The sequence below is a fragment of the Gossypium hirsutum genome, chromosome D10, assembly GCF_007990345.1.
Source record: "Gossypium hirsutum isolate 1008001.06 chromosome D10, Gossypium_hirsutum_v2.1, whole genome shotgun sequence".
NCBI classification, from domain to species: Eukaryota; Viridiplantae; Streptophyta; class Magnoliopsida; order Malvales; family Malvaceae; genus Gossypium; species Gossypium hirsutum.
In genome coordinates this window covers 44,960,784-44,976,087 of record NC_053446.1, presented here as the reverse complement: position 1 = coordinate 44,976,087, position 15,304 = coordinate 44,960,784, and the positions used below count along the sequence as shown (strand labels likewise).

General features: G+C 31.6%; 1 protein-coding gene across 1 annotated transcript; it reads left to right on the top strand.

The window, feature by feature from the left end:
- The first annotated feature begins 4,259 nt into the window (after nt 1–4,259).
- LOC107914936 (phosphate transporter PHO1) lies at nt 4,260–13,915 on the top strand. The gene is made up of 15 exons (XM_016844002.2): nt 4,260–4,654; nt 5,395–5,475; nt 6,119–6,353; nt 9,297–9,645; nt 10,351–10,399; nt 10,597–10,668; nt 10,936–11,065; nt 11,350–11,470; nt 11,823–12,072; nt 12,169–12,273; nt 12,387–12,431; nt 12,540–12,692; nt 12,814–13,092; nt 13,194–13,330; nt 13,427–13,915. Exons 1-15 carry the CDS (start codon nt 4,397–4,399, stop codon nt 13,515–13,517), a joined length of 2,355 nt encoding a protein of 784 aa, XP_016699491.1. The 5' UTR covers nt 4,260–4,396; the 3' UTR covers nt 13,518–13,915.
- Nucleotides 13,916–15,304: the final 1,389 nt, after the last annotated feature.

Below are 15,304 nucleotides of genomic sequence, written 5' to 3'. Positions count from 1 at the left end.
ATATTGGGAATGTATATATTGGAAACGAAGGATAATAAAGAAATTGATTGGGTTCATGCGTTCATGCAAACATTATTTACATGTCGAGTTAGGAACATTGGGTTCATCTTGATCATGCCATCTTAATCATTAGGCATAATTAGGTTCATTATACAAGTCATGTTCCCCAGAGAACAGATCAGTGAAGATAGCTGATCTTGTCTTCCTGCATCGACAACGAAGCAGATCGAAAATACCAGTTTTACTTCCCAGGCGATGCAGTGGAACAGATTAAAGCCACATCGGTGAATCTTGCTTCCCCGACATTGCAGTTAAAAAGATTAAAGCTACAACAGTGAATCTTACTTCCCATGCAGTGCAGTGGAACAGATTAAAGCCACAACGGCGAATCTTACTTCCCTGACATTATAGTTAAAAAGAATAAAGCCACAATGGTGAATCTTACTTCCCAGGCGGTACAGTGGAACAGATTGAAGACACAACGGTGAATCTTGCTTCGCCGACATCACAGTCAAACAGATTAAACTTACGAGTTACGAATCCTATCTCCCTGATATGGTGGTAGAGTGGATCAAAGCAATTCCTATACCTTTAAGATGCAGTAGGATGGAATGAGGCTACTTGAAGAAAAACACCAAGGTTTAAACTCGACCGGGCAAAATTGGCCATTTTTTTAGTATTTGCTTCATTCCCGTTACACGACCATGAGCAAAGAGGGGCAGCTGTAGAGCCCAATTTTTGCCCGGGCCCAGGCAAACAATAACCAACCAAAAAATAATAATAAAGTTCAAGTCCATTTACAATAGCCTGTGTGGCCCACTACCCAAACACTAGCCTAGCCCAATATCTAACCCAGTTAACCTAGCCCAAACCTAAACCCAACTACATCTAGCCCAAAACAGAAAAAGAACCAGAAACCCTAGCAGGAATGGCTGGCCTCCAGCGCTGCAGCCACCAGGGCTTTCCCTCGGCCTCACGCGTGCCTCCGTACGTGCCATGTCCTCCTCCGTACTCCAGTAACTGTAGCAAACAAACAAGTCAAAGTAGCAAAAACGAAAGAATACAAAAATAGCGGAAATGGAATGAGATTTTGATATTTTTCTCTTTTTATTACTGAGTATTTTCGATATAAAATGTATGAAACCGAACGAAAGGGGGGGACAGATATTGTATGAAATCCTTGAAAGTAAAGCAGTAAAAAAATAGTTCTTAACGGTGATGTCAAAGTTGTTATTTTTCTCTCATCAATCTGTTCTTCGTTTTGATATATATATATAAGTAATAAAAGAGAAAAAGAGGTGAGGGGAGGGCTACGTGCTGGCGCGATCCTGGTTCTCTCCGTCGTCATCGGTGAAGGGGCTGGGATCGGAGGTCGTTCGAATGCTCTCAGAATGCAGAGTGGAGCACTGAGTGGGTAGATTTATGTTTTTTTTTTAAGTTAGATTCAATAGGAAATGGCTGCCAAATTTTAGGGTTTAGTTTAGCTTTTATATAATGGAAGAAACAGTACCGTTTAGGGCCTGCTTCAGTGGCCTTAAAACGATGTTGTTTTGGACCTCTGACCCGCGACCCGACCCAGCAGTCCACAGGACCCGCGTGTTTGAGGTTAATGGGCTTTTTGCGCGATTGGTCCCTCGAATTTTGCAACATGGTGCGATCTGATCCTTTTTGGTTTTTCTGATTTTGGGCTACGAATTTTGCTTCTGTTTCGATTTGGTCCTTGGACCACTTGCAGTCCCTCGCTTGAAATGCCACGTTTTGGGACTGGGAATTATTTCCCTAAAAGTCCCTCGCGTTTTGAGCGCGTTTCATTTCAGTCCTTTGGCAACCCTGTTTTATTTATTTCGAATTGGCCCCGAAATTTTGTTTTTAGCTCAATTTAGTCCTTTTTTTCATATCTTTGCTATTTTATCATTATTTTTATTATTAGTAGTTTTGTTATTTTTATTTTTAATATTATTATTATTAACGTCGTCATTACTATAGTATTATTATCTTTATTACTTTTATTACTATTATTTTTGTTATTACTAATATTATTATTAGTATTACTTTTATTGTTAATATTATCACTGCTATCATTATTACTTATTATAATCCTATATTCATTCGTTTAGATTTGAGATATATTTCTCTTATTGTATGTTGGTTATTATTATTGGCTTATACATATCCTTTTATTTCAAACTTTATCATATATATATATACACATGCATATATAGCTTTTATATATTATAGTTTTTAATACGTACATACACACATTTTTATAATATACATACATATATATATTTTCACATTTTTTTAATTTTATTTATTTTTTCTTGTTATTATTTATTTATCTATTTATGTGCCAATTATTATTTTAAAAACGTTTTAATTCTATTTATTTATTTACTTGTTATTATAATTGATTTGTCTCTTTTATTTATTTATCTTAATTTTGTTGTTGTTCGTATTAATTATGCTTACATTTTCATATTAATTATTGTTTCGTTACGCACATTAATATCGCGATTATTTCTACCATTTTGTGTTTTTATTTAATATAAATCATGGTTTTAAAATAAGCAAAATTTCACGTTTAGATTCGAGAGGATTGAGCCCTAACATATTGGGTTCCGATTTTCTTCGTTGAATCCAAATAGTCAAAAACGCTCTTTAATTAACACAAATAAAAAGCTCGTTCTCGGGAATTCGATACGTGGTGTCCTAACGCATTGGATATGGCATATTATTTTCTCGAGACGAGGATTCTTCTAACAAATGAAAATAAAGGTAATATTCGATATTTAGGAATTTTGTGAAGTCGAACCCTAACTTACTGGGTTTTGATTTTCTCATTTGACCCTAAGTAATCGGATATCCTTCTCAAAATGCATAGGCTTTAAAAGTCAAAAGATAAACTTAATTTTGAGGATTCAAAATGTTACACTCTAACTTACTGAGTGTGACAATTTATTTCTTTGGAGTAAGTGAGTCTCATCGTCCAATTCATTTTATCCAAATTTTCTCTTCAAAGGATCGTATTCTAAAATCTTTTCAAATTTTCGAGACTAGGACATTAAACAATCAATTCGGTACCAATTTTGGGCGTTACGAGGGTGCTAACCCTTCCTCGCGCGTAACCGACTCCCGGATCTATTTTCTCAAAATCCGTAGACCATAATCGTTTTCAAGGTGGTCCGATCACATCTCAATAAAAGGTCGATGGCAACTCCAATTTTCATTTTTTAATAAGTCGACAACTACATTTTTATTTTCAAAAAAATAGTTTCGACAAGACTAAAAGTAATTAATTTCCAATTAATAAGGTCTAATTATTCCCAGTCGCTCTACTCTTTAGTCATTTTACTTTTAATTTCATAAATCTAGTCATTTTCTTTGTCTAATTTAAAAATTAAGATAGAACTTTGATATGGTTTTCGAGAATATGATTCAATTGATATACATAAGAAAATACAGATCGAATTTCCAAAAAAGTTACATTGATACATTTTATTCACTATGCACTCTAAAATATAAAATATTATTAATTTAACAAATTGATATTTATTATTTATAAAAATTATTTTATTATTAATAAAAATTATTTTATTATTAATAACCATGTAAGTTAATCTATTTATTTTTAAATAAAAATAGTTTAATAAAATTATCTTAAAATAAATATTTAATATGTATGTACATTAGAATATATTTTAAAATTTAATTTGATAGTATTTAAAATAAATTTAAAATTAAATATTTTTTATGATTTTCTGGTGAAAAGTATTGCACATAAATAAATAAGAAAAAGGGAAATTTTGTCTCAGAAACAAGTTTTAACTTATCAACTATACGAGAAAGTTACATTCCTACCATTATTCAAAGGAATAACATCTCCAGATTTGAAGGGAAGTAACTCGCAATCATTCGCAAAAAAGAGTAATATTCTAAGGAAATTTAAAAATTGATCACTTTTTATCATACCAAACGCTCTCTAAAATCTAGATAATACTATTAATTGGCTTTTGTTAAATTTGTATGGAGTTATCAAATGGGCTTAATTTTTAAATAAGACCAAGTTTCCTTAGGGGCTATAAATTTCAAAAGTGAGAAGAATAGAGGGAGTAAAAACATATATAAACCTTTCCAATAGGAAGAAGCTAACTCTCCACTTTCTCCACACGTTTCTATCTCTTCTCTTGTATGTCTCTCTCTTTTTCTCTATATATAAACCTCACTAATTCCCTCTCAAACCCCTCCGTGCCCTCTCTCTCTCTCTCTCTCTCTCTCTCTCTCTCTCTCTCTCTCTCTTTCCTTTTTCTTTCTCATTTTCCCACTGTCATCTCCCACCAACATTTCTTTTTTCTCTCCACCAACAATAACAATATAGAAGAACACCAACACAACAACAATGGTGAAGTTCTCAAAGGAGCTTGAAGCTCAATTAATCCCTGAATGGAAAGAAGCCTTCGTTAACTATTGGCAACTCAAGAAACATGTAAAGAAGATCAAGCTGTCTAGGACTAACAAACAATCTGCCTCAGCCGAGTTTACCCATGATTTTGGTCGCTCAATCCTCGACCCTATTCGTTTCATCGCCTTGAAAGTAGCATCAACGACCAAGCACTTCTTCACCTCCTCCAACAACAATACTGATGAGATCATTCAGGTATAAATCATTAATAAGAATCACAACAGGAAAAGTGGGTTCTGCTCCTTTTTTGCATTTCTTCAGTGATTTCCACATAAAGTTGTGGAAAATTGAACTTCTCTTAGAATTTTCTTCTTCTTTCCCTTCCCGATTGTTTTTCTGCAGATATTGTTTCGCCTACGTACACTAATACTATTTCCCTTCCCCCCTCACAAACCGATTTTCTCACCGTTTGATCAGTGGGTCCCATATATCAAAGCTTCCCGACGAATCTCTATATTTTGTGAATAAAAATTCAAGATTAATATGAACTCAACTATTACACTTTATAGTTAAAGTTATATGGTTAGTGGAATTATTACATCTTTTTTGTCGTTTATATTTATTTATTTATTTTCATTTGCTTGCAAAATATTTAAAAATTCATAATTGGAAACACTTCCTTTCTCTACATTCTTGGATATATTTAGTATAATGTTGGATGGAATCTTGAAGATCAATATAATGGGGGGTTGTCTTCTTTATTTGTGATCATAATTTAGGCTACTTTATTTGCAAACTTCCTTGAGAGATTTCTGATTTTGTCACGAAAGCAAATAAGCAACGGTTTCAAGTTATAATATCTCGAAACTAACGTGAATATAGAGACGAAGGAAAACAACAGCTTATACCCAAAAAACCAGTGAAAAAGACATCAAAGCATGAGCCTTCCATATATATACCAGTGCTTTTCATTATATACTTTTTTCATGTTATAGGTAAGGAGTAAAAGCATGGATTCAGATGAAGAAGTACTCTTTCAAACTGAACTCCTTCAATTGTTTTCTGAAGAAGACGAGGTACGTTTAATTATACCCCCGGTCCCTATACTTTTCACACTTTCAAATTTTAATCCCCCTAATTCATAACTGTGGTAGTCGTCTTTTGATAAATTTGAATATTGGGTATTTAATTGTCAAATGTTAGTCAAAGTACCATAAAGGCCCCATATTAGGAGGTAGATTGTATTTTGCCGCTTCTACTAAAAAATGGACAATTAGTCTTTGAATGTCAGAGCAAAGAGTAATTTGGTCCTTTTATTTAATTTTTTTTCATTTTTACTATTAAAAATTAATCTTTGTATGTCAGCATAAAGTATAGGTAGCACGTCATGTGTTATTATTTGATTATTCTGTCAACCATGCCAGTTTTTAACAATGCAAATGGATGAAATTTTTAATAGAAATGATCGATATGTTCTTTGATATAACGTACAGGGACTAATTTGCCTATTTTTTTAGTAAAGGAGGCAAAGTATTTCTACCATCAAATGTTTGATTTAAAACATTAAAATCCATTTCATAACACATATCCGATAGTATTATAAATAGAGGGACTAAATATTAAAAGTATGAAGAGTATAGGGACTGTAGACGAATTAGACCTATGTATATATAAAATCATCTTTGCAAATAAAAGCTCAAAACGATTCGATAATTGCAGGTGAGGTTGTTTTTCGAGAGATTAGATGAAGAGTTGAACAAGGTGAACCAGTTTTACAAGACGAAAGAGAGTGAGTTCTTGGAGAGAGGGGAGATTCTGAACAAGCAACTTCAAATACTGTTAGACCTTAAACAGATCGTCGGCGACCGCCAACGCCGGCGGAAGTCCAATGCAGGGGGTCTTCTTCATCGTTCATCCGCCTCGTTTTCTTCTACCAACTCCGATTCTTTCTCAGGTGCCCATCATTTTTCTTCTTTAATAATCTCAAAATATTATGAAAATAAGATTCTAATTTGAGACAATTACGCGTATCGTGTTCGATTTTGCGAGCTCAAGCTTAGCTAGACGGGTCATATGATGATTTTCAATTGCTTGTGGAAAGTTGGTCTGACGTGGCCTTATAAAGTCAATTTCTTTTTTTTTTACTATAGTCAATTTCGTATGTCAATCGTTTGGTTATATGATTATTTGGTACTTTTAATATATATATATATTTGAAGTATGACTTTTTTTAATATATATTTTTTTATTTTTAAAAATTTGTATGAAAGATTAACGAAGATGTTAGTGTTTTGGGTTTAAGTTTTCTTTTAATAATTTTTTTAGGGTGAGTTTGGATGGGCGGTACGTTTACCTGCGGTTAGTGTAAAAATAGCGGTGGCGGTGAGATTAGATACTGTAACGATACTGTAATATGAGACAAAAAGTAAGCTAAACGCACCACACCGCACTCAATCGCCCATCCAAACCCACCCTTAGTATATATATTTTATATAAAAATTATAAAAGGATAAAGTTACTTTTAAAAATAATAATTTTTAAGTTTTTTTTAAATTGAATTAATAAACTTGTATCACTAATAATAATATATATATTAACAATCAACATTAAAAAATTAATAATACAAAGAAAATTATCATAATTAACTTATAAAATTAAAACAATTTCTTTAAAATGATATTATGTTTTTGTTACATTTTAAATATATAAGCTTTTTATAATTATTCTTACATTTCATTTTAGATGGGTTGTGAGTAAAATTATTATACGTAGATTGAATAAATTACTCGACTTTCGAACAAGTTTAATCATGAGTGTAGACATTTTGAGAATTAAAAACTTAAAAAAACACTAAACTCAAAATCTCACTATAAATCACCGACATAAAATAATTTAAATTCAAAATTAATTAAAGTACAATCCAATCAAAATCCTAAGTTTGAAACAAAAAATGAAGTTAGAATACGAAATAAACAGAATACGAAGGTGAGCAAAATGGGATGCAATTTATATTAGCTATAAAGTTAAATTATTAAAGAAAAAACAAGAAATGATAAGGGAAAATAGTAATAAAATAATAAAAGTACGTGGTATGATTGTAATTGTGAGAAAGGAGTTTTGACTGCGGTCTTTATCTGGAAAATATATGAATATGATTGTTACTTTCTCCTTAATTTAATATTAATCAAAGATGGGTGGCTCCACAAATCATTCCACAATTATATTTTCCTACATTGCGTATCCTACTTCATTCATTTTTCCTTCTCTTTTATTTATTTATTTATTTATATGTACAAGTATTTATTGGTCTAGGAATCATAGGGTTGGGGTTGGATTCATTGGATTACTTATTTTACTATTACAAATAATATGTTAATATTGATATTTAAATTTAAAATATAACATTTTTTAAAAAATATTCACTATTTAATTCAATTTAGTTCATACTAGTTTGAATGGTTTAGATTTTTATATATTGTTGTATCAAGTGTATTAATCTTGATTAAGACTTAGTTTAGGAATACTTTCAAAAGCATTCTTGGAAAAAAAAATTACATTTAAGACAAAAGTATTCCTAAACAAGTCAAAAATTATTTCTTTCAAACAAAAATTTGGCCCAAAATCAATTTTTTCTGAAATTGAAATTTTTAACTTCTCTCCAAATGTACTTTTTTTTTTTAAAAAAAATACTTTCGAGAAACATTCCTAAACTAAGCCTAAATCCGACAAGTTGTATTTATTTTTGTTGTTAATATTTTGTTTTTCATATACATATTTGAATCATATTTTCATGTCTTAAATTCATATCTATTCAAGATTTGAATTCCATAGTAGAACGAACTTCAACTTAAATATTAAAAAGAATAATTTTAAGAAATGTATTTTAGTGTGTTTGCATATTTTATCAATTTAATTATTATTTTTAGTTAAATTTAATCATTATCTTTTCATAAAGAATTAAATTATTTTTTAATAAAAATGTTAACTAAAATATTAATTTTTTAATAATATTGATATGATATTATTTATCTTATTTTTTATGTCTACAATAATAAAATTTTATTTTAATCTTAAAAAATTATAATTTAATTTTGATAGTTGAAAAGAATTTTCAAGTCAAATGAGTAAAATAAAAGGAAGATTTTAGATATACATGACTAAATAAAGTAGATGGAAAACAAAGGTGTAAGATGTGTCTTGTCATCTCTGCCTTACTTGTAACAACAAAACTAATCAGTTTCCACACCTCTAGGGTTCCAAACTTCAATCCCTAAATCTAAAAATGAATTAATAATACAACTATTTATATACATTGTATTGTATGTCAAATAGATAAAAGGCCAAAAGAAAAAAAAAAAAGGGTGATATGTTTGGCATACAGCAAAATTCATGCTGTCTATATGACTTCCTTTTCAGGTTTTGATTCTCAATAATACACCTGTCCGCATTGATTGACTAAGTGACGTCCAATGCTCACATTCTTTAACAACCTTTGTTGCTAAAGGTTAAATTAATTTTTTTTCATTTAAAAATATATAAATTAATCTTCATCTTTTCAATCAAACGACAAATTTGATATACAATCACTAATTTTTAATCATAAAAATGGTTGTAATTTGGAAGAGTAGGATGAATTTACTGTTGCTATTTTACAAAACAAGTGGAAATAAACATCATTCATACATGAGTGCTAGTAGGCCAAGATTTGAAAGCTGGTTGAATTCAAATTCAATGCAATTTTGGTTTAGGAATTCGATTTGGGATTTTCTGTAGTAATTTAGGTTTTGAATTACACGGTGTAAATCTGCATAAAAAAAAAAGAGATTAGATTGAATTGATTAAATTGTGGTGGTTGAATATTGTTACGTGGATTAATGAATGGAACTAATAAATGCAGAGAACCCCGCGGAATTGAATGATAGCTCCACGGAGATGTCACAAACAGATGAGGTGATCACAGCACTAGAAAGGAATGGCGTGAATTTCATGAATTCGGCAAGCAGCAGGGCCATGATGACTAAGAAAGGGAAGCCAAAGGTGGCGATGAGGATCGACATCCCAGCTACCACACCGGCTCGTACCATCTCCGCCGTCACTTCAATGCTTTGGGAAGATCTCGTTAACCATCCCAAGAAAGAAGGTTCTGGTGATTTCATCAACAGGAAGAAGATTCAATGTGCTGAAAAGATGATTCGAAGCGCCTTTGTTGAACTCTACAGGGGTCTTGGTCTGCTCAAAACTTACAGGTTATTTGATTTTTGACTCTTCACTGTTGCATGGAAATTAACATATGAACACACGTAAAGCTTCTTTCTTGCTTTAATTTGCAAGTAGAGATTGGTGGGTGATTGAGATTGAGAGCGATGGATACTACTTTGGCTGTTTCTGGATTTTAGTTTCTAGATTTGCTTTAATGGTCCACCACTTGACTGTCAAAATGTCATGCACGTAAATGACATTTAGAGAACCAGATGTGGTTTTGGGCCTCAACTTTGACTGGCCTAAAATTCTCCAACATTAGTGCTTTTTTGGAGGTGAAGTTTTTAATATTTTTATCCACTAAAATCAAGTAAAATAGAGTGACACCCTATAATTTTATGCATTATCAATGAACTAAATAATTTGTCGTTAGAGAAATCAAAAATGGTTTTGGGCCTCAACTTTGACTAGGTAGCCTAAGATTCTCCAACATTAGTGCTTTCTTGGAGGTAAAGTTTTCCATATTTTAATTTACCAAAAACAAAATAAAGTGACACCGTATATTTTTATGCATCATCAGTGAACTAGACAATTTGCCGTTAAGAAGAAAATGAAGGATGGATGATAAATGGAATTCCCTTGAAGGGCTATTTATCAGCTTTTTATTGGTTTTATTGCATTTTTCTAGTTGCTAGAAAGATACTATTTTCTGTGCTGATCAGATTCTATTATGTATGGACCATTTTTGGCAGCTCACTAAATATGGTGGCCTTCACAAAGATACTCAAGAAGTTTGACAAGGTAATATATCAGCCTCATTACAGATTACAGAAATCCCAAATAGTGGAATGAATTCCAAAGAAATTCATTGTTTTGATGAGCAAAATATAAATTCTTTTATAGATCAGAAACTTTTTTAGGAATGCATGCTACAATTATATAAGATCTTTCTTTTGTTTTTCTATAAAAAAAAATGGTGTATTTTCTGGTTTGGACAGGTATCGAACCAACAGGCATCAGCAAGTTATCTGAAAGCAGTGAAGAGATCCCATTTCATTAGCTCTGATAAGGTAAAGTTAGTATATTTCACATCTGTATATTTGGGTATATTAATTATTTCTTAAGCAGTATGGTAATTATTGGATGAATAAGAACCACTTCCACAACCTAATATTTTGAAGATAAAAGAGTTAGAATCTCATATGGATCATGTGATCACGTAACTTTGTATTATTAATTACTTTAACTTAGTGATCAAACTTTATTCATGATATTGAAATCTCATCATGTATTTTTCTTCCCTAATATCATGAATCCTATTTGGTTTGGTAATTAAGGTTGTAAGACTAATGGATGAAGTGGAGTCCATTTTTACAAAGCACTTCGCCAACAATGACAGGAAAAAAGCCATGAAGTTCTTGAGACCTCAGCAGCAGAAAAACTCTCACATGGTCACCTTTTTTGTTGGTAATCATTTTACTTGGAAGTTGAAACATTTATTATGAAGAGAGCGCATTGCTTTTTTTCCTCTTAATGACAATAACATAATCACTTTATCATCTAAAATTCAACATATATGACTCACTTGGCCAATAAAATAAATCATGGTCGGTAATATGATGATGATTTATTGAGAGGGGATCTGGGGCCCCTCGAAACAGTGAGGCTGACATTCAAAGAAAATTTATGGTCACTGATTTTACTTAATTTGCTCTTCTTTACTCTTTTTCTTTTTCTTTTTTTTTTTGCAGGACTGTTTACTGGCTCTTTTGTATCATTGTTTAGTGTATATATAATACTGGCACACTTGTCTGGTATATTCTCACCTAGCAAAGAAATAGCATACATGGAGACTGTCTACCCTGTTTTCAGGTGCTCATACTCGTTTGCCTCTATGAGTTTTATCATTTTAAAATTCCATGTAATTTCAATCATTACAAATATAAGCAGTACTCCAATTCGGATTTAAGTGTCACATATAAGTATGTATTTGACACGTATATGTTCCGATATTTTAAAAGGAAAATAAAGATTAGGAGCATCATAGTTGAACAGAGAACTTGCAAGTATAGCATTAATGTCTCAAATGCACAACAGAACTGACCCTATAGCCTAGCCTACTAAACTGTTTACCAAGTTTAAGTTTACTTATTAACAAGTAAAAATGGGACACTTAGATTGGTTTCAATTACTGACAGGAAGAATTAATTTCAATTTTGTGCAGTGTATTTGCATTATTAAGCTTGCACTTGTTTTTGTATGGGTGCAACTTGTTCATGTGGAAAGCCACAAGAATAAACTACCACTTCATCTTTGAGTTTGCACCAAGCACAGCCCTCAAGTACAGAGATGCATTCCTTATTTGTACCACTTTCATGACTTCTGTGGTTGGTGCCATGGTCATCCACCTGTTATTAAGGGCTGGACGCTTTTCACCTTCTCATGTTGACACCATTCCTGGAATCCTCCTTCTGGTACTGGTTAAACAACTCCGTTAGTTTCTATACTGTTCGTAACCAAAAACTTTTGAAGTATATGAAGTTGTGCTGATTTCCAATCTCAATTTCCAGATTTTCATTGCCTTGCTGGTGTGCCCATTTGACATCTTCTATCGGCCAACTCGATACTGTTTCCTACGAATAATTCGTAACATAATATGCTCTCCATTGTATAAGGTAATTAATACACTTGCAAGTTTCTTGCCATTATCTTTTAATTGGTTTTGTATGAAGTTTCAGAAGAGGTAACTTAGCATGTTCTTGCTTTGGCTTATTGTGTATATATGCAGGTCTTGATGGTTGATTTTTTCATGGCTGACCAACTTACTAGTCAGGTAAATTATTCAGAGACAAGCAATGGAAACTAAAACAAAATATTAGCTCTCATTTTAGAATTATTTTAGAACCATCACCATCATATCTATCTTTTTTTCTTACTACAGATTCCTTTGCTAAGACACTTGGAATCAACAGCCTGCTACTTTCTTGCTGGAAGTTTCAAAACCCATGAATATGCAACATGCAAAAATGGAAAACTCTATAGACAGCTTGCTTATGTTATCTCATTTTTGCCATATTATTGGCGAGCCATGCAGGTACATGGAATCCCTTGCATTTCATTATTTTTCCCATGAAAAAATTGCATAATCATTACATGACATCAGTTTTTCAGCTTTCAGTTATTCAATTAACACTGTTTTTCAATTTAATTTCTAGTGTGCAAGAAGATGGTTTGATGAATCTGACCTGAACCACTTGGCTAACATGGGGAAATACGTTTCTGCCATGGTGGCTGCCGGTGCCAGGCTCACATATGCTACACAAAGCAACCATCTATGGTTTTCTGTAGTTTTGGTGACTTCAGTTGTGGCTACGGTTTACCAATTATACTGGGATTTTGTCAAGGATTGGGGGCTTCTTAATCCAAATTCCAGAAACCCTTGGCTTAGAGATGATCTAATTCTAAAGAACAAGAGCATTTACTACCTCTCCATTGTGAGTTATCCTTGGTCAAATTTGATACCATTGTCTTGTTCATATATATATACTATTTTTTTACCACTGAAGCCCATAATGACACAATTCTGTAATTACAGGCCTTGAATGTAGTTCTAAGAGTTGCTTGGATAGAGAGCATCATGCGGTTTCGTATCAATCCGGTTGAGACACATTTGCTAGACTTCTTCTTGGCTTCCCTCGAGGTTATCCGACGAGGGCACTGGAATTTTTACAGGTATTTATAACCATCAAACATTCCTAAACAAGCCATATGATTCTTAAGTGAAGTCTTCTAATCTAATCTAACACTTGAGAAACCGTTACTGAACAGGTTAGAGAATGAACATCTAAACAATGTTGGCAAGTTCCGAGCTGTAAAGACTGTTCCATTACCCTTCCGTGACGCAGATTCTGATGGCTGAAAAAGATTGTTAAAAGTCAGGGAAGAAGTCCCTAACCAAGCTTACATAGAAGGCAATCCAGGGATCAACATTTGTTATAACAATGTGGAAGATCTGATCTCCCCCACCATCAATCACATATCCATTCCAATTTGTAGAGTACTTAAAGTGCAAGAACAAGTACCAGCATCCAAATGGCAACATTCTAACTTGGATTTGCTGGTATCTGAATCAATCTGATGTCTTCAGCCAATACTCAAAGGGCATTCTTTTTTCTCCCTGTAAGTCTCTGTTGGATATGATGAAGAATGTAAGTTTAGAATTCCTTTTCTTTTTGAAGTCAAAATGTATATTTGATTGTCTGTATAATGATGGGAACTATTGATCATCAGGCACAATAAATTTTCTAATTGTTCTTATCTTGTACAGCTTTTCTTCTCCAAATTATTGTTAATGAGAAAATATTATTCCATTCCCTTAATGATAGAAGAAAAATATGCAGCAATTCAGGGGAAAAAAAACAGGCTCATTAAAGAGCAAATATTGACTAACAAATTGAATATGTACTTGTTCCTGTTATGTTCAGTGATTTGTTCAGTGATTTGGTGGCAAACGGCCAGATTCGGATCAGTTTTTCTTCAGATTTCAATATTTTTGGGTTCAGAGGAGTTTGAATTTTTTCAGATTTGGATTTTCTTGACCTTTTAGAACTCAAATTTTTTGATGTTGATTTTTTTTTGAATTCGAGCTCAGATTGATCTGGGGGCGGGCTATTACAAATTTAAGTAATTTTAAATTTTTTAAATTATAAATATTTTGTTTTCAAATTAATAATTCATTTTAACAATGCAATTCATATTTATTTTATAAAAAAGCATAATGTATATATATATTTAATAAAGTTCTTTTATATAAAAATAATTAAATTGCTAATTGTATATAAATTTTATCATATCATATGTATATTAACTGAAGAAGCTATATTTTATTTTTTATTATATTATATTGACAATTGGGTTATTTTTATTTTTATTTATTAAATTTATAAAATTAATACTCATATTTCAAAATACTTATTCTAAAACTCAAATACATTATACTAAGCTCAAACTTAAATAATATACTCATTATGAAGAAATTAAACTCAATACTCAAATATAATTTATAAAAGTTAAAGCCCAATTCAAAATCTAATTTAATAAAAATAATATTTTATTAAGATATTAAATTTTAATAATATTTTATGTATTACTAGTTATAGACGTATATTGTAATATACTAAATTACACATAACTATTGATACTATATATTTTGTTATAATCTATAATATAATAATAGTTATATATATGTATTAATAGTTTTAGTCATAGTTATATACTGTATTATATATTATGTAGTGGTATATAATCTATTATAGTTAGCTATTACAATTGATTTAATCAACCAAATCAAGTCAATCCAAGTAAATCGGTTGGTAAATTTGATTTTTATTGTGGACCAGTTAGATATATTTTAATTATAACTCGACTCGTATACTTGCGGATACCACCTCGTAGTTCTCTATTTTATTGCAGTATTCACACTTTGGACGTTAGTATATCCAGAGACGGTCAAGTTGTTGGCGCCGTTGCTGGGGAGGCAACGTCACTAGTTTACTTTTAATCTTAGCACTTTAATTAGAAAATTAGGAAAATTTTAAGTTATAGATACAATTATATTATATTTATTGTTATTAATCCTCTCTTTCTGGGTTAGTGTATGACTCGCAGTAGGGGCGCCTATTGTAACAACCATAGATCCAAAGAGAA